Source organism: Scophthalmus maximus, chromosome 16 (assembly GCF_022379125.1).
Source record: "Scophthalmus maximus strain ysfricsl-2021 chromosome 16, ASM2237912v1, whole genome shotgun sequence".
Taxonomy (NCBI): Eukaryota; Metazoa; Chordata; class Actinopteri; order Pleuronectiformes; family Scophthalmidae; genus Scophthalmus; species Scophthalmus maximus.
The window spans coordinates 18,400,345-18,424,054 of NC_061530.1; the positions used below are offsets into that span (position 1 = coordinate 18,400,345).

A 23,710-nucleotide genomic window follows, 5' to 3' on the forward strand; every position below is an offset into this window, starting at 1 on the left:
TGCACAGGAAGTAGACGCTGAATGTACCTCTTTATATACGCTGGGTCCGTGTCAGGTCTCTCCACCGTCCCTGTGACAGTTTGATTAGAGGGACGTGGTCGCGACTGAAGTGTGACTGATGCTCGGCGCGTTACTGTGACCCGGGCGCCGCGTCCCTTCCTTCGGCGGTCACTGCGGAGGATAATGATGAACGAGTTTTGTGGTTCAAGGGGAAGCAATAGTCGTCGAACACGTGATCGCTGGCGAGACCGTTCACGGAGGAGTTTTCGGCGCCTTTTTAAGTCGTAGTTCATCTCGGTTCGTCTTCACTGGTTCGGGAAACACAACTTGTACGAATTGACTGCAAACAGTCAATTATCAAAAATGTCCCGCGTGAACTTTGTGTCGATTAACTAATGAATTCATTGACAAATTGCTTCAGTTTTGGATCAGTTAATAGGTGTTGTTTTTTTTCTTCAGATGATTAAAATGATTCGGGGAAATGAATAAAAGACTGAGAGCACATACAGTACTTTACATGGACCTGTGCCAATTCACTTAAAATGCGCCTAAAACTACTCACTTGTTCCTTTGGAGACACGATTTCATTCAGATCTTTTTGTGGCAACAGAAATAAAACCGCATCCATTGTTTTGCAAATTGGATCCTTGCGTCTACTGTAGCGTCATGTCGTGTTTTGCAGGACTCCCTCCAAGATTCCCGGGCATAATTTAACTTTTAGTTCTGAGTGAACAATGAAGGTTGACCAGTAATTGTAGATAGCGTGACGAAATGCGTCCAGGGCCCAATCTGAGACGTGGATCGAGCCGAGTGACACTCTGTCTTCTCTTTTCGTTGCCAAATCTTTTGGCGGTTCGTGTGCAAGCATCTCTGCAAACGTGAACACAAACTACTGCAGCACGCGGACAACTCGCAGACTGAGCTCCCAGGCCATTTATGTCTCTGCGATATCGGATCTTTGAAGATGTCACCTGTATCGATGTACAGTAGCCCCTCGTATCGAAGGGCAGGTGGAGTTGAAGCAGTCTCTTCTGAATGACTGAAATAGAATCAGCTGGCAATGTGAGATGTGGTGCATTTGAAAGAGAAAACGCACACGATACGCTGCACACACCGACCGGTGTTGTGGCGGATCTGTGTAACTATGGTGTGTTTTCATCCTCAACCATCAGTGATCAAACTCAAAAGCACCACATGAACACTCCGAACTCAGCTCGGGAATTGGGGCCGTTGGTCTGAAAGTTTACCGTTTGGCTTCCCTCTTCATCAGCGCCATCGCTGGTCGCAGCTCATCACCCACTGTACACGATCTGTCCAACACCGAGCGGCGGATAGACAAGTGAGGCGACTAGCGGGTGAACACGTCGGAGCACTCAGCAGCCGAAGAGACGTTTCATCCCTCAGACGCTGGCGGAGACCAAACGCGGAGATACAAATAGAACCATCGCTCTTATATTCTGCAGGTGCCCAGAGACACGAGCTGATTTGTGCTTGGTGCAGATAGAGGGAGCTGTTCACCACGCCGACTGCAGGAGGTTACAATGTCAATTTTTCTGCTCACACTTTGTCTCTGCTGCCCCCACGTGGCCAAAAACAGTCGGTGAACGCAGGTTTTTTCCCAATTTGTGCTTTTGTGATTTGGAATTTGAGGGTTTTGATGTATAAAAAAAAAGAGGAAATGAATTGATCCCTTTTTTGCCCCCGAAGCACACGTGGAAGTGGAAACAGGAAGTGCTCTTAGAGATCAGCCAGCTGACAAAGAGTTAAGGAATCCTACCCTAGCTGAAAGAAGAGAGAGAGAGAGACGGAGGATGAGGGAGAGTTACTGCTGGAGGAGGAGGAGGACGAAGAGGCAGAGGAGGGGGGGGGGGCGAGAAAGAGTTGCCTGTCTGCCTCAGTGTGTGTGTGTGTGAGTGTGTGTGCATGCGCGGCTCACTGAGTGTATGCGTACTGACACCTGGCGCTCGCCCCTTCCTCGCTGCTCACATTGTGGAGAGCTCTGTGCCGGTCTGCTCTTCTCTACCTCTCTCTTCCTCTTCCTCTTCTCCTCCTATCCTCTCCCTCTATCTTTTGTCCTCTTTTTGTCCCCCCCCCCACGTTTTTTTTCTTTCTTTTCCTCTCCGTGCCGCCGACAGTCTCCTCCTTTTGTTTAAGGATCTCCCTTTTACTATGCGGCAGGATTTTTATTGCCTGGGCTGACGCGGCGCTCAGCTGACAAAGGTGAGTCGGGGCGGGAGGGAGGATGGATGGGTGGGTTGCATGGCTGTATCTCTGGATTCATTTGTGAATATGGGGAGAAGATTCATCCGTCTGCCACGATTTTGTTCTTCTTCCCATGCAGCTCTCTGTCTGGGCAGCTCTCCATCCCGCAACGCGTCCGTGCGTGGGCGTCTCAGTTTGCACTTTGAGAGGTGAACGGTTCAAGGATGTGATTTCAAGAGCAGTGCTGTTGAGTGTCTGGCGCCAGCGGCACGCGTCAGGCCGACGTGTCTCTCTGACTGATTCGTTCGCTCCGTTGTGTGGCGGCTGCGCTCGGTGTCACCTTGACCCGGGGAGTGGGGGCGTCCTCGGCGTCCCGGCGTCGTGCCACACCTTGAGCACGGACACCGGCCCAGTGTGTGTGTGTGTGTGTGTGTGTGTGTGTGTGTGTTACTGTAGATAGACACTGCACATTGATCTAGAGGCCATTGTCTTGAAACGGAAAGATTCAAGTGTGTCTTGATGTTGAGTCACCGTCTGTCGCGCTTCAGTGAAGTCATGGGAGAAACAACAGGCTTCACCTGCATCAGGTCCTGATATGAGATCGTGGACTTGTGATTGCATCGCGGTTTCCGTCTCGGTTGCGTTACTGGCAACGTGGCGTTGCCTCCAAAAAAATAAGTCGTAAAGGGGCCAGAAACATGAGCAGTCAGATAATCTGACATTTTGTAAACAAGACAGATGTTTTTAAGGTGAAGCCGAGTGTTTGGTCATTTTTCATTGTGCAGGTAGACCGGTATGTTTGGTGAAAGTTGGAACTGGAACTATAGAGACAATTCAATAAAGTGCAAACTAAAAACTAAACTTTTTAAACTTTTTTTAAAAACTAACAATCTGTTTGCAAATTCTCACCATCCTTTTGTTGATTTTTTGCCTAAATTCTTTTTTAACCATTAATCGAACCTCAAAATAGATTATTTTAGCGTTTACTTCGTTTTTTTTATCTCCTAATATGTTTGTGTAACCTGGCAACTGCGCCTTCAAAAGCTAATGGTGTGTGAACCAATCGGCTCACTCAAGAAATACTTGGGCCTTTGCTGTGTGATTTTGGGCCACTGCCTTTTTACCCTGGAGCTTAATGAGCTTATGTTCAAATATGTAGTGATTTCTTCTGACGTGAGCGGAGGCCACTCTTCATCTTGAACGGGGAGCGAGAGTCAGTCCCTCCCGTTTCTATGGTTAGGATAACATCGTAAAAGTAACCATCAAACCATGATCGTTTCGGAGATGGGAAACAATCAGGAATCCTCTCGGCACCATCGCTGTTGCATCTGAAGATGTCTAAAGATATCGGGCCGCGGCTCCCTCGTCATCCACTTCCTCTGTCGCGCGTGTTCCTTTTCGCTCTCCCCCTCACTCTTGTCATCAATTCAGTTACTGTAAGTGTTCCTTCTCTCTCGCGCACATGCTGCTACTCGCTCCTCCGCCCACTCGGATATTTCTGGAGAACAAAAGGGGGTGAGAAGAGAGGGAGAAGGCTTAATGTACCAGCCCTGCGTAGGCTAATGAGTCTTCACCGCTCCATCCCGTCTCTTCCTCCCATCCTCCTCCTCCTCCTCCTTTCTCAAGTCCTCCCCTCTGCCTCCATTTATCATCTGATCACCAACGTTGCCCACCTGAAGGTAACACACCTCTCCATCTTCTTTTTTCATCTTTCCATCAATCAATCCAAAAACTCCCTTTAACATTTTCATCACAGCTTCTTTTTGTATCCATCCAACCCTTCCTCTTTTTTTTCCCCTCCATTCCTTATGGAGTGATTATTTTCTTCCTCCCCCTCATCGTCCCACTCATCCTACCTACTCATCATCCATTCATTTCTCATAATTACAGGTGCCAACCGTCCCGTGTCCTCCCTTTCTTTCTTCCTCGAACCTCAATCCACACCATCCTGTTTTATTCCATCACAATTTTTTCACACACTGACACACATTTATATATATATATATAAATATATATAGCTGAAATCCACCGTAAACAAAGCAGCCTGCCGGATTGTGCATGTGGCCGTGAAAAAGATGCAATAACATGGGGGTGGCCTATTTAAATTTTTTATGCCATTCCGGACCTATCAGCCCCCTCCCTCCCTCCCTTCCTCCCCTCGCTGCGGCTTCCTGGTGTTTTTGCCAGTCGTGAAACCGGCCTTTCATTTTTTCCTCTTGGACGTGGACGGGCTCATTATTGCCTCTCAATGCCGCGCGCGCCTTTGAATAGCAGGATGCTGCCCTCGCTGGCTGAGCATACCGAGGGATGTTGTTGTTGTTGTTGTTGTTGTTGTTGTTGTTTTCTCACCGCATGATCCTGGCAGCACAACACGGCGTCGCAGTCAGTGCATGACGGCGGCATTTGTTCGGGCGCACGAGAGACGATTGCGACTGCAGGGAACACAACTTCACCCGCGGCAGCTGCGTGTCCAAATGCCGACTGTCTGCGTCCGATGGCCGGTCGTCACGCCATCTGTGAATTCAAACCTACGGTCTGTCCGACTGTCTGCTGCCCCTCCTCGCCTCCTCTCCATATTTACTGTAGCTCCTGCTGACACTCGCTGGAAGGACGGGATTGTTTGACCCTCGGATACATTTTCCTGGTTTGATGAGGTGCACATCCCCATCTGCAATTAAATGAGTTTTCATTATTATTATTATTATTATTATTTTGAACAATTTAGTTAAATTAATTGCTTAAGTAATTCATTATTTGGAATCGTTTATTCAAATATTTACTGGTTTCGGACTCTCAAATGTCAACATTTGCTAAATCATTTCAAATTGAGTATCTTTAGGTTCTGGACAGTTGGTCTGACAAGATTAAATGATTAAATGATTATAAACCTACAGAGTCATCCATCTAAAACACAAGGGAATATTGTTGTTGACTACTATTTTACAGTGGGCTACGTGCAACAACAGATCATGCTCATTAATAGTTTGTATACAGCTTGTCATTCTCTAAACTAATTTTGATAATCCACTTCAGTCACTTTTCAAACCTTGTCCATGTTCCAGCTTCTAAAATATGAGGGATTTGATTGATAGAAAAAATTGCATATTAATCGGCAGCGTTAATAATCATTTCTTGCAGCCTATAACTTTCTATGAAAGCAATGAAATCAAACACAAACTCAAATCCTTCTCCCGGTATTGTGCCAGAAGTACATTAGTGCCAAACAATGAGACCTGCACCCAAACAGTGTTAAGTACTGTAGCTGAAAGCAACGCATGAAAAATTGATGTACGACCGGCATGCTGAATCTGCCAAAGATAATACTTGTCTATCCATCACACACATGTACACACACACACACACACACACACACGCACACACACACACACACAACCTCAACAGAACCTCAACAGAACCTCAAAAAACACAGTGTGGACCTGTGGGGACCCAAACTTTGGCCCCACAGGTGAGTCCCCATAGATGTGTGTACATTTTAACGTCCACCAGGCTATAAAAAACAAGTTCATGTGAGTGCATGCACACTGACACATATCCCAGAGTTTCCTTATCCGATCTGAGTTCTCTAAACTTGGTAAATACATAAATCTTGTAACTGTCCCACTGTTGATGATGATGATAAGATGCATCCAGTCACACACACACACACACACACACACACACACACACACACACACACACAGTAGCCCACTTTCTCCTCACCACGGGGCGAGTGTTGGTGTCTGCTGATTTAAATTTAATGTGTGTTTCATTATTCAGGCCTGCTTGTTTGCAATTGTACACCCGTCTCCGTTGCCGTTGAGATGCTCCGTGCGTACACCCTCGCGTGTGTGCGTGTGTGTGTCTGTAGTTCTTTTTCCCTCTCTGTTATCGTCACGCTGACACGGAGAGCGGAGTGAATTATCGCATCGCTGTGGGCAAGCAGAGGATAAGAATAACAGAGCGCTACGAGAGAGAGGGCGCAGTGGCAAGGACGGCCTCGGCCATCTCCCCGTTTCACCTCCCTCTGTCCTCCATGCTTCATCTGTTACCATGGCCACCTCTCCTCTTATTTCTCCCTCTCTCCTTCCCTCCCTAATTGTTTACCCCCCTCCAGGTTGAAAGCTTTGCTCTTTGAAAAACAGAATGACACTTCTCCCGTCTGCCACTGGCCTTTTTCTCTTTTTAACCCAGCGGTGCCGTCTTTACGGTCCCTTTTACTGGGCGTTTTTTTTCCTTCTTTTTCCTTTTAAATGTGTAATTTCCACGAGGAGAGGTGCACTCTGTGGCAGCGGCCCGTATAAAAATGGTACCAGGCCTAACATGAGTGTATAAATAGATCAAATATAAGCTTTTGTGGATTTTGTGTAGGCGTCTGTTGTTGTTCTTTGTGGGCTCTCTTGCGCTGGTGGTTTACAGAACCCCTAAATTAGATTGGAATCAGATCAAGACTCGAGAATCATGACTCACTATCGCAAGTATGTCTCCCTTCAAAATGAACGTGACCGCGCGGCCACTCAACGGGACGACGCACATTCGTCACACAGCTTTGCAGAAGGTACGCGGGGAGTTAAATTGACTTCTGTGTGGATCCAGACGTTTAAACGCAGCGTCACATGCTAATCCGCAGCCTGGAGCGGTGTCATTGACTCGGGGAGTACAGTGACGCCCTCGTGGTTTGTTTGTCTGGACTCCGTTACCCGAAGGAAAAGACACAAGTCACTTCGCCTTGGCATTTCTAACATTACATTTCGAGACACCCTATTTTTTTTCTATTGCAGATGTTGAAATCATTTTTCTCCGTGAAAAGGCAGAAGAGGAGAAATGATTGCGACGGCTGGCAGCAGTGGCAGTTTTCTCTTTGTTTGGAATTTGTTTTTTCGCAGGTTTCGGCGTTTGGTGCAGAGTCATTGATTTTCTTTCGGGCAAACGTGTCTGATTCCCCTCGATTACCAGTCGCGACGTTCTTCGTGGAGATGGCAGAAGGCGAGATTAGGGTGCGGTACGAACGTCTCCTTCCACACTTCTGTCCCTGTTTGCGACGCTTAAAAACCCTCACTGTGCACAGATGAATCCCTCTACGCAACAGGAATATGGAATATTAGCTAATTTATGTGTCTTTAAGCGGCTGTATTATGAATACCTGACTGTCATTCACTGAGGCAGTGAATATCTTCCACCGTACTGACGAAGCTCGTGACTGCAGCAGGGGGCTCTTCCCCCCTGCGCGAATCCATCTGGATTCCAACCTCTTGGTGCGACTGTGTTCATCAGATTATCCCAACACCGTCGCAGAAGTCAGGTGCTTCCTCCTCCTCACCGCCGGAGAGCACTCGAGGTTGATGCTGCGACTCTGCCGCAGACCGAGATGTGTAGACTTCCAGCAGACATACGACGCTTTTTCCAGTTTTTCCCCCCTTTCCTCTAGTGCGTTGCCCTGTCATTTTTCGCTCGTGTACGTAAAAGCGCCGCAAAGGTGAAATTCCGAAGGGAAATCTCTGCCCCTGGAGCTCCGGCGACGCCCCGTCAGTGGTCCGGCCGATGCTGCCGCGACATCGTGACCTCGCCGTGTTGCGGAAGAGCATAAACACACAAGGGTTCCCTTTCACAGATTTCCACCCTTCCCGGGGAGAGTTCCTGCGGCGGGAGCTGCAGCATCGGATGATGATAGACCTTTAAAGCTGGCGGGACGGCACAGTACAGTTGGGATGCGTGTCGTCGCTCTTCACTGGAACACCTTGCAGGAGGACCAGGAGCCGTTGCAGCTCGCGCTCTTACTCCCTCTCCCTCGGTCTCGAGGGCGGCGGGAGAACTTTAGAGCACTTCCATTTCCGTTTGGTTTTTTATTTTTTTCCGCCGGCTGCCTCTCGCGTCCCTCCGCTCTGTGATGTAACAACCCCGGCGGCGTGTCAGACTGAAGGTAGGAGATGCTCGATGCAGCTTCTCTTTGTAGTCCAGACTATTATTCACTTTTTTTTTTTTGTATATTCTTTCAAACCGAGACCACCCACTCAGTGCCACGACACGGCTTTTTCAGCATCGGATGGCCGTGTAGGAGTCGAGGCATATCAACCCCCCCCCCCCCCCCCCCCCCCCCCTGTCTCTCATCCACACGTACACACACACTTTCTATTTCTCCCCACTTCCTCCATCACAACACCTCCACGCAGCCAGGACACTGCTGAGTCGCGGTGCTGTCAGCCAGCGCCTGACGCACGCAGCCACTCACATATGCGTCATCTCTGTGGCCCGCCGCCGCCGCCGCCGTGCTGCTCACTGTCCTCCAGAATCACCTCGCTGGGCCGGGGTCACAGGCCCCCGGGCTTTTCTGGAGGGGGGGGAGTGTTATTCTGAGGCCAGGAAACACGTCTTTATGTTGTTGCTGTTGTTGGAGAGGACCACAGGTCATAACTAGCTTTTGCTCTGTAGTTTGACCAATACTGTTATTGGAAATGAGTACCAATATTGATATTTTTAATATGAGTTTAATTGACGAAACAGTATTTTTAAGCATTGGGATCCACATAGGATGATCACTTTCTCAGTCATATCTGTCGGCCTCTAGGGCAGAAACATAACACACAGCAACTTTGATCAAGTTATTTATCTCAAGCAAAACGTTTTCTGACGTTTGCTTCCATGTTTTTCTCTGTTTAATGTCGCTGTAAATTAAATATCTTTGGGTTTCAGGCTGTTGACCAAATAAAACGTGTGGTATAAAGGCTTCAACTTTTTGAAGTCAAGCATTTCCCACTATTTCCAGACATTTACAGAGCAAAGCGTTGATCATTCAGTGGGATAATCAAATGAATCATTTGTTTGGAGCCTTGATGCATTCAAGTCTGCAGCTTTGTTATTTTCTGGATAACCTTGACACTTTTGACCTCCTTCTCTAGAGACATCAGCAGTTGGAATTTCTTTCATAGCACAGCGCCGTGTTTCCCTCGTTGGCATTTACCTTTCCTCAGCTCTGAACCTTTTTTATTTTAAACGCTCTGTATATTGGTCAATTACCCACAGTGCATGTACTCACACAAGACCGCGTCCGTGCGATGTACGGTGTGCACATTCACCTTTTATTCATTCATGTTACCTGAATGAATGTCGGCACGTATTGTCTCCGCTTCGCGTCTGTTTCTAAATCAGATTTGAAAGGGATCGTTTAAGATTTAGCAAGTGTGGAACAGGATTCCGCGATCCCGCAGAGATTGTATTCCAAAACATTTTATCATTCCGTCTTCGTGCAGACGCCAATGCGTTTGAGGTATATGCAAAGTGCAATTTTATTACCAAGGAAACCGCGATAGAATAAATCTGCGCCTCCCAAACCTGGGATGTTCTTCTGATGAATGGTGAGAGAAATTTGCTGCGACTAACTGGTGTTTAATTAGACCACTGCTCCGCTTCCTGGGGGTTGACAACAAGTTGGCAACACAACAACATTAGGGCCCCGTGGAGGCAATAAGCAGAGGTTCAGAGAGGAGCTGAATCACTGTGCTGTCGCCGGGCCGAGGGATGCGATTCTCCGGCCTCCTGAAATACGGGATGTGCCATCCTTTTCCCGTTGTGTGTCATTTTTTTTGAGAGCATCCGTCGTATGAAAGACTGACTGCGACGCAGCACTTCCTACCGTCTTCTCCTCTCCACCACTCGTCGCCGACAGCGGTGCTCAGAGAATCCGGCGGATGTTGTCGACACGTGGTGAACCTGCAAATTTCTGAAGATGGACGACAAATGGCTCCATCAGCATGTTCCGGTGTTTTACCGCCGCGTGACATCAGATGTAAATTATTCATAATGTAACAGTAACTCACGTGATGACTTCTCTTCCGGGTCATGTTCATACTCTTCCTCTTCTTCTACTTTTACGTTCCTCCACGGCGCGTCACGTTAAATACCGCCGCCGCAACGAATGGTGGGCCGTCAATTTGTCCTTTCCTTCCGCATAGGAAGCTCCAGTGTACCCTAGGCTAAAGGAGATAGGAAAGAAAAAGCATTGATTCACCTCCCCCATGCATTCAGAGAATCCGAACGGCTCTCATCATGGCTGCCGATGAAATACTTCCGGGTCGCTGCAAGAAAATTAGCGATGATGTATCTGTGGGAAGAAGCGTCGAGTCGGAGCAGGGGTCACATTGAACAGTTTAAAAAGCAGGCAGGTTCATCAAAGTCTGCCTGGACCGATAATGACAGTTCACCGCCACGCTCCGTGGCATCGCCATCGGAAGTCACGCTGACTTCTCTCTACTGTAATGACTCTGTCCCGGTGCCAAATTGGCCCCTCGCTCCTTTTGACGTCCTCGCTGTCCGCCGTGGCATCGCGGCCGCACGGGGGAAAGAGCCGACAGGGTAAAGTGCACCGTCATTTCTTTCGGTTTAGGAGATGGCTCTACGTTCAGAGCTTTTCGGAGTGAAGCTTTTTGAATTTCCAACTGAATAGGATGTGGTCACAGCGAGGCCGCGCTCAGGTCGTGTGTTCCCCCTCGAGTGGTTGTGGACGGAAGCTCTGTAACGAAAAAGGAGAAAGAGAGAACCCGATTCATGTCCACTGTTGTGTCTCTCCAATAAAAGAGCCACAAAGATGTGTTTGTCGAGCCCGGACCGCCACAAAACGGAAGTGTTTCCAGAGGACACTCAAGCGTGATGCACACCCTACAGTTGGAAAACGCACTCAGACTCACATTCTTTCAATTTTTTCCAGCCAATCCTGCGTCTCGACTCTTCAGCTTCCAAATGAGGCAGAAGATCAGGCTCAAGAAACGTGTCGTCCCTTTGTATCTAATCCTTCAGCTTATTGCCTCGCGTTCATTTAGACGATTAAAGGCTCACGGATGACATTTCCAGCGCGCCCGACGACAGGCGAGTCGCTCACGACGTCACCCGAGGCGCTAATCAGATACGGAGCAGAGCAAAAAGCATGTAAAAAAAACACAAAACACCTCTGCTACTGTATGTCAACGGGCTCTCATCGCTCACAGCATCACACTCTTCATACGTGTGTGTGTGTGTGTGTGTGTGTGTGTGTGTGTGTGTGTGTGTGTGTGTGTGTGTGTGTGTGTGTGTGTGTGTGTGTGTGCGTGCGCGTGCGCGCCTTTTCACGGCTCACCGTACATCATCTTCAAAGCGCGTATTGATTTTCACGACATTGATTTCCCAGACGATGCGGCTCGTCAGGTGGACGAGGTGAGGAGCTATTTTTGGTCGGATGCGCGTCGCAATTGTGGAGGGAAACGGAGACGTCGGACGTGCCAGAAGCAGGAGCTGCGTTTTTGTCTGCCGGGAATAAACCAAAGGTTCAAATCTTTCCAAAAGTCACTCCCAAATTATACACGTTCAGGTCGCTCATCTTCAGATTTAGTTTGCCTAAACTTGACGCACATCTTGACAGGAAGACTCCCTCCCACGATCGGTGTCAGTCTCAGGCTTGGCCCAGTTCTCACACAGTCACGGCCCCCGCGGCTTATTCTATCTGTCCATCGACGAGCTTGATCTTTCCACCAGCGAGCCCATCGAGCCTGCTGTGTTGGCTTACATGGCACACACACACACTCACACACAGTGTGAGTGTGTGTGTGTGTGTGTGTGTGTGTGATGGCACCGAGATAACTCCGGCTTTCTGGGCCGGTGGGGTGCAGCATCTGTGAGTTTTCCAATGCGGAAACTTTCCCGGAACATTTCCAGTCCCTCTTGCTTCCCTCTGATCTTAACACACTCACAGAAAATCCATCGGCTAAGACCGTTTTTTACACAAGTGGCTTGGTTTGGATTTTTTCTTCTTTTTGTATTAATAGCTCGTCTAATTCCAGTGGGACGTGCAGTATTTATTCCCGAGTATAAATCGTCTCTAAAACCTCCTCTGCTTGGCCCGTCGTGCTTTACAGTAGATCCGTCCACACTTGAACAGGATTATGAAACAATCCCCCAGTGACACTGACTGTGCCCCCCCTCCCCCCCTCCCCCTCCAGCTCCATCCACTGTGGATAATTTCGCCTGCCTGCTCCCTTGGGCGTAATTGATCCTCGTATCATTAACGTATGTGGATCTATCGGGGGGGGGGGTTAACGCCCACTGTGTTACTGCAAGTCCCCTGCTCGTTGCACCGCAGCGCCCAGTGAGCCCTGCGATCCGCATGCGACGGCGGCCGTGATGTAAACTATACTGTTATCTGCACGGGCAGGCCCCTACGCCGACATACACGCTGACGCCTTTTCAGTCCGACCATGGGGGGCAGGAAGAAGTGGAGCCTGGTGCCGCGGTCCCCCTTTGCGACCGTGAGGGCCCGCCCGGGCCCCGCCAGGAAGGGCGTGGACGGGCTGTGCGTGAGCAGCCTGCTGGGAGTCCTCCGCTCGCACACCTGGCTGGTCGACGAGGAGGACGTGGCGCTGCTGCTGGCCGGCACCGCCGCGCGGCGCCACCGCCACCGCCACCGCCACGGCCACGTCCGAGCTCAATCCCTGTCTTTCTCTTTCTGCTCCTCGTCCGCAGATGGTGGGAGCGAGGACCTGGCAGACGCCCGCTCGCCCGGTCTAGACCCTCACCTGAGCCACGCCGGCCAAGGTAAGCGAAACGAGAAATTCGATCATGACAGAGCGTTGACCTCCCAGATTCATGAGCTACAGTGTTGCCCGTAAAGTCTTCGCCTTGTCTCCTGAGAGAGAGAACAAGGAGCCGAGTTTCTCTCCCGTCTTTTACCTTCTCGTTTCCTGTAATACGTCTCTCTCTCTCTTTCTCTCCGCCAGCTCTTCCCAGACGCCATTTCTTCTCCTTTAATGTTTTCTCAGTGGGAAACCCACGGAGGCCTTATTTTCCCCGCCTGTGTTTGACTCCACTTTATAGCCGGGGAAAAAGTTTACGACTACTGGAATTGAAGTCGTTATTTACTGGAAAATGAGAAGTGTATGAATTTTATGGTCGCGTAATTTTGCCTGTAAATCTGAGTGACTTCAGGGGCGGAGGGAGAACAGGCCGCGGTGGATGTTCATCAAAATCCGAAAAAATGTCAGCGGCGAGGAATGTTTCGGGGCAATTGCAATTTCATGTCGCCCCTTTTTTAGTGTCTCCTTCCTCGTGCACGTTTTGGGGCCGAGCACCTCGACGAGTCGGTGTTTTTTTTCCTCAAAAAACATCGTCTCTCACCATCACGGCCTCAAAATAAAAGACCATCACCGTCGTCGCCGTTAGAAATCGCACCTCTTGGTTCCCACTCCAGAGTATCACAGCTCTAGTGAGACTCTTTCCCCTCGACGTCGAAATTGTGTAACACACAAACTCGTCAAATGACACTAATTCTTCCATCGTATGGAGAATATTTGGTCAACAGCAAAGCAGAAGAATCCTGTATTGAAAAAATGCATTTAAATTGAGTCGGATCCTGACCACCGATAATTGCGACCAGAATACCAAGTCCACCGTTGGCATTCCCACCACGGCTCTGCATGCACCAGGAGAATGGAACCGCCGCTCTGGTCGGTGTTTTTCTTCTGCTTTTGCAGTGACACTCCCCAGAGAGAGAGACGGAGACGTGTGTGTTTGTTATCTCTGCTTAAACATTTGGATTACAGCACCCGCCCCGGTTTGCCCCCCCGTCGGCCCCAGCCGCCCGCCGCGCAGGCTTCCTGTGGGAGACTGGTGTGCGATTGCGGCTCCGTGTCACGCCGCCGGCGGCCGCTTGTCTGATGCGAGGCCGGTCGCTTGACCAGTTGCTCCTGCGGCTCCGTCTGCCGGGGTAGACGGGGCCAGGGCCCATTCGCAAAATGGATGATGTGTTTGTAGACAGCTGAAGCTCCCCCAGCCCAAAAATGAAAAAAAAAATATCATACAGATGTTATTATTCATGGCTTTTTGAAGCAAGAGAGATGAGTGAGTGATTGAGAGTGGCTGTGTGCGCTCTGGCTGTAATTACTCCTCATTGTTAGGAGCCTTTGTTTTGTTTTTTGGCAAATAAAATTCCCTCTCGCGGTCGTGACCGTGTGTTTAAACACAGTTCAGATGGTTGGAAGAATGAATCCTCCCTTTTATTATGTTGTATTGAAACGGTGGGGTGTTCACTGAGGTCGGGCAGTCTGTAGTTTATAACCATGACTGTAAACAGCACGTGTTGCCTGCAGGGCCGCCCGCTCTTCTGGGTCACGCCAATCTTGTTGCGCTCAATACTCGGTGCTGCTCTGGTATCAGAAACCAGGGGAGGACGTGATACTCTCTCTCAGAATACACTTATCTGTCTGTCACACAGCGAACAAACAGCAACACCGGCACGGTAGAGTACAATCCAACACAGCCGCCCTCAAATAAACACTGCAATGATGGATTATCTATAAATTGTTAGTTATGTATCAACCAGAATGACAAACATTTGCTGCTTCCAGCTTGTTTTTATCAGTTAATTGGAAAAAAAACAACAAAAACTTATCGGCAAATTAATTTACAATGGAAATAAGTGTTAGTCGAAGCCCAAAACACTCTGAACCTGAAGAGCGTTATGGACTAAACTAGAAGGGTGTTTGGGGGGAAAGAAATCCTATATTCTAACCCATTTATCCCATTGACTGTACGTAGAAATGGACAAATTCACCGGCTCCGGGAAAAGAAGCCAATGGGGAAGTGCCTGAAACCTGTGTTCTCTCGGATGACCAGCAGAGGGCTACTCCACTAGTATCAGAAGTCTATGAGAACATGACTCTGCTTCTCACTTTGATTTATAACGTCACTAAATCCTTTTCCTGAGGAGTTTATGGTTCGATCTCTAGTTTCGAGTCTTCTTCCATACAACATGTAGTAAATGATGGTCCCATTTAGGGGCAAATAGACGATGAAGATGCATTGGGGGATTGATACCTTGTGATTGACGGCTAGTATCGTGGGTGCAGGTCACGAGATGTAGGCTGGACGACCTCTCAGTCAGACCACGCCCACTGCTCCTCTACATATGGTTACTTCTGGTTTCAAAAAACCAAGATGGCGCTGGTCAAAGTGCTCAAGGCTTCAAACCAATGGGTGACGTCGCGGTGGGTTGCCACTTCCAGATCCGCTCCAAATATGACGGGTTTCTCAAAAAACAATTTATCCACAAATACAGACGGGGCGAGGCCATTTGAGAGGATGACGGCACATCAGTGAACTCAAATGCTATTTTTTCCCACAGTTTTCTTCACAGTGAAAGCACCGTGCCTTCGCCCACAACGTCCTTTTACTTTAAGTGTGGAAACAGTGTCAGAAGGTCATTCAATCTTAATGTGTAAGAGAGAGAGAGAGAGAGAGAGTGGGAGAGGAATCTCACACTTCCCTGTGTTCCCTCCCGTCCTGCAGGTGGCAGCATAGACAGCGACTGCGCCTTCGAGGGAGACTACGCCGTGCCCCCGCTCTCCATGACCGAGGGCATGCAGCACATTCGCATAATGGAGGGCGTGTCGCGCTCGCTGCCCTCCTCCCCGCTGCTCACCCACCAGACCATCAGTGTCCAGCTGCAGCCTGTGAAGAAGCTCACAGGTAAAAGACACTGCGCTGACGAAGGGATGCACTCAAACTGCATTATTGGAGTTATTGTTTTAAACAAGGCAGCGTTGTCATGTTTGTTTTTTTTTAAAGCCTGGGGTTTTTGGGGGGGGGGGGAAGAAACCCACTGCCAACAGAGACGTGGGCTAAATCTGGTTCAGATTTGTCTTGTTGCGTACATCCTCGCCTGTAGCTGTCCTCCCCCGTGGACTCATTGTACTAATGCAGCCTCCCTTAACCCTTCACTGTACCACCACCACCACCACCACAGGCAGTGTTTGTCATCACACACACACACACACACACACACACACACACACACACACACACACAGCGGATTAAAACAGATTTTAAGAGACAAAGTGAAGAGGAGTGAGTTGATTTCTCACCCTGACGCTTGCTCATATCCAGCAATCACTTACCGTAACTACTTGACCCCATAATTCGAAGGGGAGAAAGACCTGGCGTGGGGGGGGGGGCTGGGTCGAGCTCTGGCCTGTGGCAGCAATAATGTACACTGCAATTTCCAACTCTTGTAATTGCCAAAGTCCGACCTACAGAGTGCCAAGACACAGGTGATAGACCTGCGAGCCGTCGCTGGCTCCATCTCCCGCCACTGATCGCTTCCGTCCACACTCATCTCTGACATCCAGGGAACCGCTTCCCCTCTGTCTCCCCCATTAACTGGATTATGAGTCTGTGTGTGTGTGTGTGTGTGTGTGTGTGTGTGTGTGTGTGTGTGTGTGTGTGTGTGTGACTGTGTGTGTGTGTGTGTGTGTGTGTGTGTGTGTGTGTGTGTGTGTGTGTGTGTGTGTGTGTGTGTGTGTGTGTGTGTGTGTGTGTGTGTGTGTGTGTGTGTGTGTGTGTGTGTGTGTGTGTGTGTCATGTTCTGTTATCACAGTGGGGAGGAGGAGGGATGGAAGCTGCGGTTCGGTTAACGGAGCAGTCTGGTTATCCGAGGCTTTAAACCGCTGCACCGGATTTTTGAAAATGAAATATTGACACTGCAGCTTTGGCCGAATACGAGCACATGCGAGGCCCCAACGCGGAAGCGGAGAGAGACAGTGTGGGTGTAAAGGGACTTTTTAGAGCTCAGTCGCCACTAGGGCGCACCAGCCCCTCGTCTCCCTCTGATGTGCAAGAGGGGCCGTGATTTTTTATATCATACAATGATGATTTATGGTCTCTCCAAGCAGTTTTGGGGGGTTTTTAAAATAAGGAAACACGCCACAACACATTTTCTGTCACTGTACCTGGGTGTGCCGAGGCTTTATTTGAGGAACAGGAGCCGAAAATTAGATTTGAGACCAAAGTCACACTTTTTCTGCTCGAGGAGGCGTCTTCCTCTGCTCCAGTCGTATTTGTCTTTTATTCTTTTGACGTGATGTTTCGTAGCAGATTCAGCCTGATTCCACGACGGCACTTTCATCCGTGTGAATCAAAATGAATTCATTCTCATGTGAACCTGTAATTATATGCTGTACGTGTGTGTGTGTGTGTGTGTGTGTGTTTTGATCTCAAAGGCTGTCACACAAAGGAGGATGTTGTTGCCGTGAGAACAGTTTGATCAATCACATCTCTCATTTGTACTATTCTTGTTCCACGGTCGACGTACAGTAGAGGAGAGGAGGTCTCGCTCTCTGCAGTATTATGTGGAGTGATGTATTGTACCGGTCAGGTGATGCTGGTGGTGAGGGCTGCTTCTCGGTATTTTTAGATTCTTCTAACGTGGGAATTTGGATTTGTCTTCAGACGCAGCAGCTGTTCCTCCTGCCCGATTTGTTTTACCTTTCGCATAATTAGTCCACTTAAACTTCTCCTCCTTTAAGTGTGGGTGTGTGTGTGTGCGTGTGCGTGTGTGTGTGTGTGCAGGACAGTGAGGGGTATCATTTTGGCAGGATTAGCCGTTCAGTGTGTTAATCCTCTCCAGATTTACGTCTCTGTCGAACCACCTCTCGTGCGTTACATTGTAGTCTGCTGTAATGATGAGAGAGGATGAGATATTCCTTTATTCGTCCTACATCTGGGAAACTTGGGAGTTGACAGCAGCAATGTGGACTGCAGAAAAAAAATATTTGAGAAATGAATGGGGGGTATAAAGGTGCTGAAAACAACCAAACACTTAAAATGGATGATTTTTTCCGGCTAGTGTGACACATGCATGTCTGCACACGAGACTCTCTCTCCCGACGAGGCCTCTTTCTTTAGATCACGCGTCGACGCGACTTATGGCGGCCGATGCATCCGCACGACAACGCGCCCAAAAGCTCTTAAGCGCCTGGAGGTGCCTTCTGTCCTTCAAGTCCCTCAAAGACCCGCGTCGGCGCTCGAGAGGCAATCGAGCAGCAGATTGTCGGGGCCTCATCCACCCCGGCTTTCTCACCCTTTAATTAATTCAGCTCAGCGCCACTTCCTGCGCAGCGTGGCGGCACCATGCCTCTCTGCGTGTGTTGTTGGCGTCACAGGCCAGAGCTGCTCCCCATGCCAGAGATGGCAGGGGTGGGAGAAGGAGAGGTCGCATTAGGGCTCAAACCGCCGCGGCGCCTTGATCTCCCCCGGCGGCCTCGGCCGGCCACACCCTCCTCGTTTCCTTCCTGCACGGCCTCTGATCGGCCTTAGGGAGGCCGAGCGGTGTTATTCCGCCTCTTTGGCTCTGATGGAATGAACGCCCCATGAAAGCGCTGACCTTTTTCGAGAGAATCGTTGAGTTCCTGATTGAATCCCCTCTGCCTGTTGTGAAGTCTCTCGGGGGGGGGGGGCAGCCACGAGTCCCACAGAACTGCACTATACCATCGCGGTGCATCTCATTTCATTTCTTTTTGTTGACAGTCACAGCTGATTTTTTTATGGACATAAAATAATATAAAAGGAGTTGGACTCTTTCACCTCATTCATTGAAAGACTTAAAGCATGAGCGACACTGACAATAAGAGGAGACCTTGCACCAATGCTGTATATCTGCTGAATTTCTTTTTACAGAAACATATAAGATGAGCAAACATTTTGGGAGGAACCATTAACTTCTACAGCCAACTCTCTGTCCGTCACCCACACACACACACACACACACACACACACACACACACACACACACACGCTGCTCCACTCCCGACAGGAGATACGCCGCTCATGCAACACTTGTCTTAGCGCTGTAGCACGCGCGTACAGGTGTGACGCACTCTCTTTAACTTTCTTTGGGACGTTTTCCACGTATTTCCCCGAGAACAATAATAAAGTTTATTTCTGAGTATTTATTTCAGTCCTGTGTGAGACAATGAGTGGCAATTAGTCCTCCTGCTCGCTGCGATATTATTTTCCAGCAGCTGATTGTTATGAGCCGTAATCACTTGATTGCTTATTCGTTTTTTTTAATAAACACCTCCCTCAAGTGGCTCGGTCGAGCCGTCTCCGCCAACTTCGATTGATCCACTCTGAAACATTTAAAGTTATTTCAACGTCTCTCTCTCCAGATGATCACGCTTTTCCTCAATTAATGGCGGCAATCAATACAACTACCGCCTCCCCACGGATTTTGCGACGTGAAGATAGAAATTCGCATTTGGCCTTAAAAACTGAGAGAAACAGAAAAAAAAAACTGGCCTTGATTTAATTTAATAATGGCTCTCGTGTTTTATTCTTTTTTTTTTACACTCTTGCTGCAATTAAACCCATTGATATGAGTCTATCAGAAATCCATTGTCTCTCTGCTGCTTAATGTAATAGACTCATATGTGAATAAGTGGCCCTGTACTACAGTGAGCGAACTGCTAAAATCAACGTGATGAAGGTAAAAGAAGAGTGCTCGGTAGCAACGCGGTCGGGATTAACACAGAAGTGCTTAGTCAGGTTGTACCGCTCGTTGTGTGGGTGGTCTTACAGGACCCACACGGACAAAACAGCTGAGCTCAGCCACTGGTGATGGATGCTGCGTTTCTGCCATGTATTATTTCACTATTATTATTTTTGCAGGATAGGTGTCCAAAGGGAGATCACTTGTTGAGCTATGCATTGAACTATAATCAGATTATATTCCCACATCTGAAGTTCATGCCATGTGTCAAAAAGGTACATAATATGACAAATGTAGGACGTCGCACATTTTTAGTTTTTTGCAGTTTGACATTTTGTGGAAAGAACAAGCAGTCAAGAAAATAACAGTCAATAATCGACAGTGAGAATCATTTTGAAAACCCTGGAGCAGCTAAAGGTGTCAGGAAATATCCTGTTTGATTTCATCAATAAACATGCACACATGAACAAGCAAAACTTGTGTGTCATCATTCAGACTGTGAATGGTGTTGTTTTTTTCTTCATAAAGGATATCTTCTTTATTGATCCTGAGGGAAATTTTGAAATTAAAGAAATGCAGGTTCAAACGTACCTACGGCTCCTTTTGTTCAGAGTGCGAGTTCCCTTTCCAACGCAGTCGTGTCAATACAAAAGAGCCACATCCGTCCAGGACAGGACGAGAACCACCCCATGCATAAAGATATTCAAAAGTGACAACAAAGTTGAAATAAGTTACAAAAACACACTAGAGCTGCTGGAAAAAGCTGCCGCTCCCTTGATTCTTGATCCTTTTTGGATTAACGTCCTTTAAACGCTTTTAATATCAGTGGATCTCCTGGTTTCCGCGACGCCATTTCCTGGAGATATCACAAGCGCATTTCATGATATCGCGTCGCCCTCGGTGCATCTTGGAAAGGCAGGCTGACATTTGGGACGTCTCAATCTCGCCCCTCCCTCCACGCCTCCGTACCCAGCCTGGCGTCTGTGTGACATCTGGTTTCCCTCTGCGAGCGCTTGAGATGAACACTGACATTTGGGGACGTCTCAATCTCCACGCCTCCTTACCCCGACGCAGCACCTCAGAGAGAATTCCGCTCGTCAATTATTGTCATTATTTTTCTCCGCTTCAGCCGTTGTCCCCCCGGCCGCCGCCGCCGCCGCCGCCGTCCTCCAAATCATTTGTTCTGCCGAAAAGGGAATGTGACATTTTCAGCTCCGCTGTCACAGGTGAAATATAAAGAGTGACGGTTAAGTGCAGAGAGGAGTAATTGAACGGGAAAGCACGACGCCCTCGGGAGGAGCAGTAAAGAACCATTTTTTGGATTAAGTGCCCGGGACAGAAATTCTTGTCATAGTTAAGTCGTCAGGGTGATAGTCTGGAGGGGTTTCACTGATGACATCACAGATCCTCATTATTCCCCCGTATATGTAAACACCAGTTATTTTATTAGAGTTTGAGTTATTTCATAAAGTCCTGTCGCCATGACTGTTGAAATGCGGGTGCAGAAAAGTAAAAGAAGGAAGAGTTGGGGAGATCAAAGGCCTTGATGCAGCAAATGTTTTGAGGAAATATCATAAGAAAAAAGGAGAGAATGTCAGCCTGATGTAATCTTGTCAATGTGTGGACACCCAAGACACAAAAGCAAAGAAATATGCAGCGAGTTCGCCCCCAAAAGACAACAACGTTCAACTAGCAGGGTTTTTGGAATCAGAAGCCGTTTCTGTGTTTCCTGTGTTGATACAGGAAAGGACTCGGAGCGCAAGTTTGAGATATTCACATTTTTTATTATACATGTATATCGTGCATAAGCAAATGTTTTCACTGGAACAGACAATTTAATGTTAAAAAAATTCCCTGACTAAAATATCTCATTTCATGTTGAATATGTTAAAATATATATATGTTTTTCTCCACAACAGCCTGGCGACCTCAGGAGGTTCAGGAGAGAGGGGCCACACAGAAAATATTATGTTGAATATTATAAAAAATAGAATCAAATATTTTTTTTTAAATGCGTCTTTGCTGCCCTCAAAATGTTACTTCAAAAAAATTTAAGGAAATAAAACTTTCAAGGTAAAGTTTTTGTTTTTTTTGCCATGCAGTAACATCCCTTGCCAGTAGGGGGATTGCTGCAGCACCCTCAGCTCCCCTACTGTACATCAAAAATCCAGGGTATTTGAATTATGGTGCTTTCGCTCTTACATTGTTGTAAATATTGAACAATATATAATATATAACATGTGAATTCATTATTGAATCACGCTTTGTTTTTTTTCCCCCCTTTAAGCTCCCTAGTTAACCTGCTGCCGTCATAAAGATATGAAGCGTCATATCTAGATCCGATGTAAGACAGTGATGTGTTATTATTCTTCTCATCTCAAAATGACAGACTTTTTCTCTCGGTGGGTTTACCCTTGGAGTTTTATTTATTCGATAATGCCTTTCAGTGAAATGTTGCCATGTAACACACTTCAAGATGCTCCTCCGTTTGTTTATGCTGTAAATTCATAGTTCAGTTTACACATTAAAAAAAGAAGAACATTTTCACAATCCTATTGGAGACACAGACGGAAGAATGAAGGCCATCGATTATTCACTTGTGAAGAAAAACAGTTATTCAAAAAATAATAATCATGTGCATAGACAAGGAAATCAATGATCATTACTTTAAAATTCATCATGTTTTTTCAGGTACTCAGACTTTTCAAAAAGGTCTTTGAACACAATCGCACAGAAACATCAAAATGAAGTCATCAAAAGATTAATTTGAAAACAACTTCACAATTGCTCGCGTAAAAGTTGGCATTATAATACAGATCTGATGGAAACGATAACTAACTATCGATGTTTGTTGCATAAAGACACAAGTTACGAAGTTCAAGATTATATCTTATTCATTCAGTGTTACGCTGCGTCAAGATGACTTTATATCTGAAATGTAACTGCTGTCACTCCTCCAACTGATGACTGCTCTTTAATTACAGAAAAACCCACCAGTCAGCAACAAAGTCTTGGTTATGAATATTTCTTTATGCTCCTCTCTCTCTCTCACACACACACACACACACACACACACACACACACACACTTATGCAACCTCCCAGAGCAACTGTATCTGTGCTTATTTTAGTGATAATAGTGTTACAGCGAAGCGCCAAGCCATGTGATCCACCGCCCCCTCGCTTGTTGTTCCACTGGTTTCTGTTGCAGTTTGTTGACGACATGCGACTGGCCTACAACACACCACCCGCGTGTCTCCTGCCGCAGATGCAAATTTATACACGATAGAGAATAAATTGTCCGGAGGCGACGTTTTGCGCCGCGGCCGCAGGGACGGTTTGATTAGAGGACCCCGGATTTATGGGGCACGTAAACGTGATGGCACTTTCAAAAACTTTCCCCTGCCCATCTTCTGGGCTTGTTGGCAACATTTTGCAGCGGTGGCTGGAGACGTCACCCTGGGGAAATAAGTGTGACTGAAGGAGATTAATAAGAATAAGAGAAGAAGACAAAACGCCGCGTGCTTGTAACGGATATGAACCTGGACAAAAGCGAAGACGCTACACAATAAACCACCGAGCCCTCCGGGTCTGAACCCCTAAATAGCCGTGAAACATGGCTGCAGCTGTACAAATACAGTTTCAAGGGTAAAACAAGGACAGACAGGGATGCCTGAGCCTAAGAGGAAAATGGAGTAGGTCTTATTGAAACCCTTGTTCCTGTCAAATAATACCTCCGCTCTTTTTTTCTTTTTTTTTACCGTCCCCGAAGCGTCGTCCGCGAACGGCGAAAAACTCCATCCCTCCCTCCCCTCATTTTATTTCATGCCATTTTCTCCCCCACAACCACCCTCCTCCTCCCCCTCCTTTTGCTCTGCGGTTGCCATGACAACAGCAGCACTGCACCATTCATCTGTTGGAGACCTGGGCTCCTGTTCCTGTAAGCGAGCGTGCGCCTCTCACATCTATACATAACACGCCGGGCGCTAACGCAGTCACGCAGGCGATGCCGGCAGCCTCGCTCCACACAGGAGAAGCTGCGCCCTGATCTGCTCCGTTGTTTTTTTTCTCATATTGTTCATTTCATAGTGGCGACGGTTTCGGGTCGCCGGTCGGGCCCTCGCTGCGAGCTGCCATCGCGCCGTGTCACCTCCGTGTCCCCCACCTCGTTCCCCCAGTGACACAGTGACTGCTGCGTTCTTCCTTCCTCCTTCCCTTTCCCTCCCTCCCT

At 47.9% G+C, this 23,710-nt stretch overlaps 1 protein-coding gene across 7 annotated transcripts in view; it reads left to right on the forward strand.

Moving 5' to 3' along the window:
* tanc2b (tetratricopeptide repeat, ankyrin repeat and coiled-coil containing 2b) overlaps nt 1–23,710 on the forward strand; it is a 118,320-nt gene that overhangs the window by 39,793 nt on the left and 54,817 nt on the right. For 6 of the 7 annotated variants that reach the window (XM_035612324.2, XM_035612325.2, XM_035612326.2 and 3 more), the window contains exons 4-5: nt 12,685–12,756; nt 15,505–15,684. In XM_035612324.2, coding sequence (XP_035468217.2) covers nt 12,685–12,756; nt 15,505–15,684 — 252 coding nt within the window. The remainder of the gene's footprint in view (nt 1–12,684; nt 12,757–15,504; nt 15,685–23,710) is intronic. The other variant, XM_035612328.2, reaches the window with a different exon arrangement.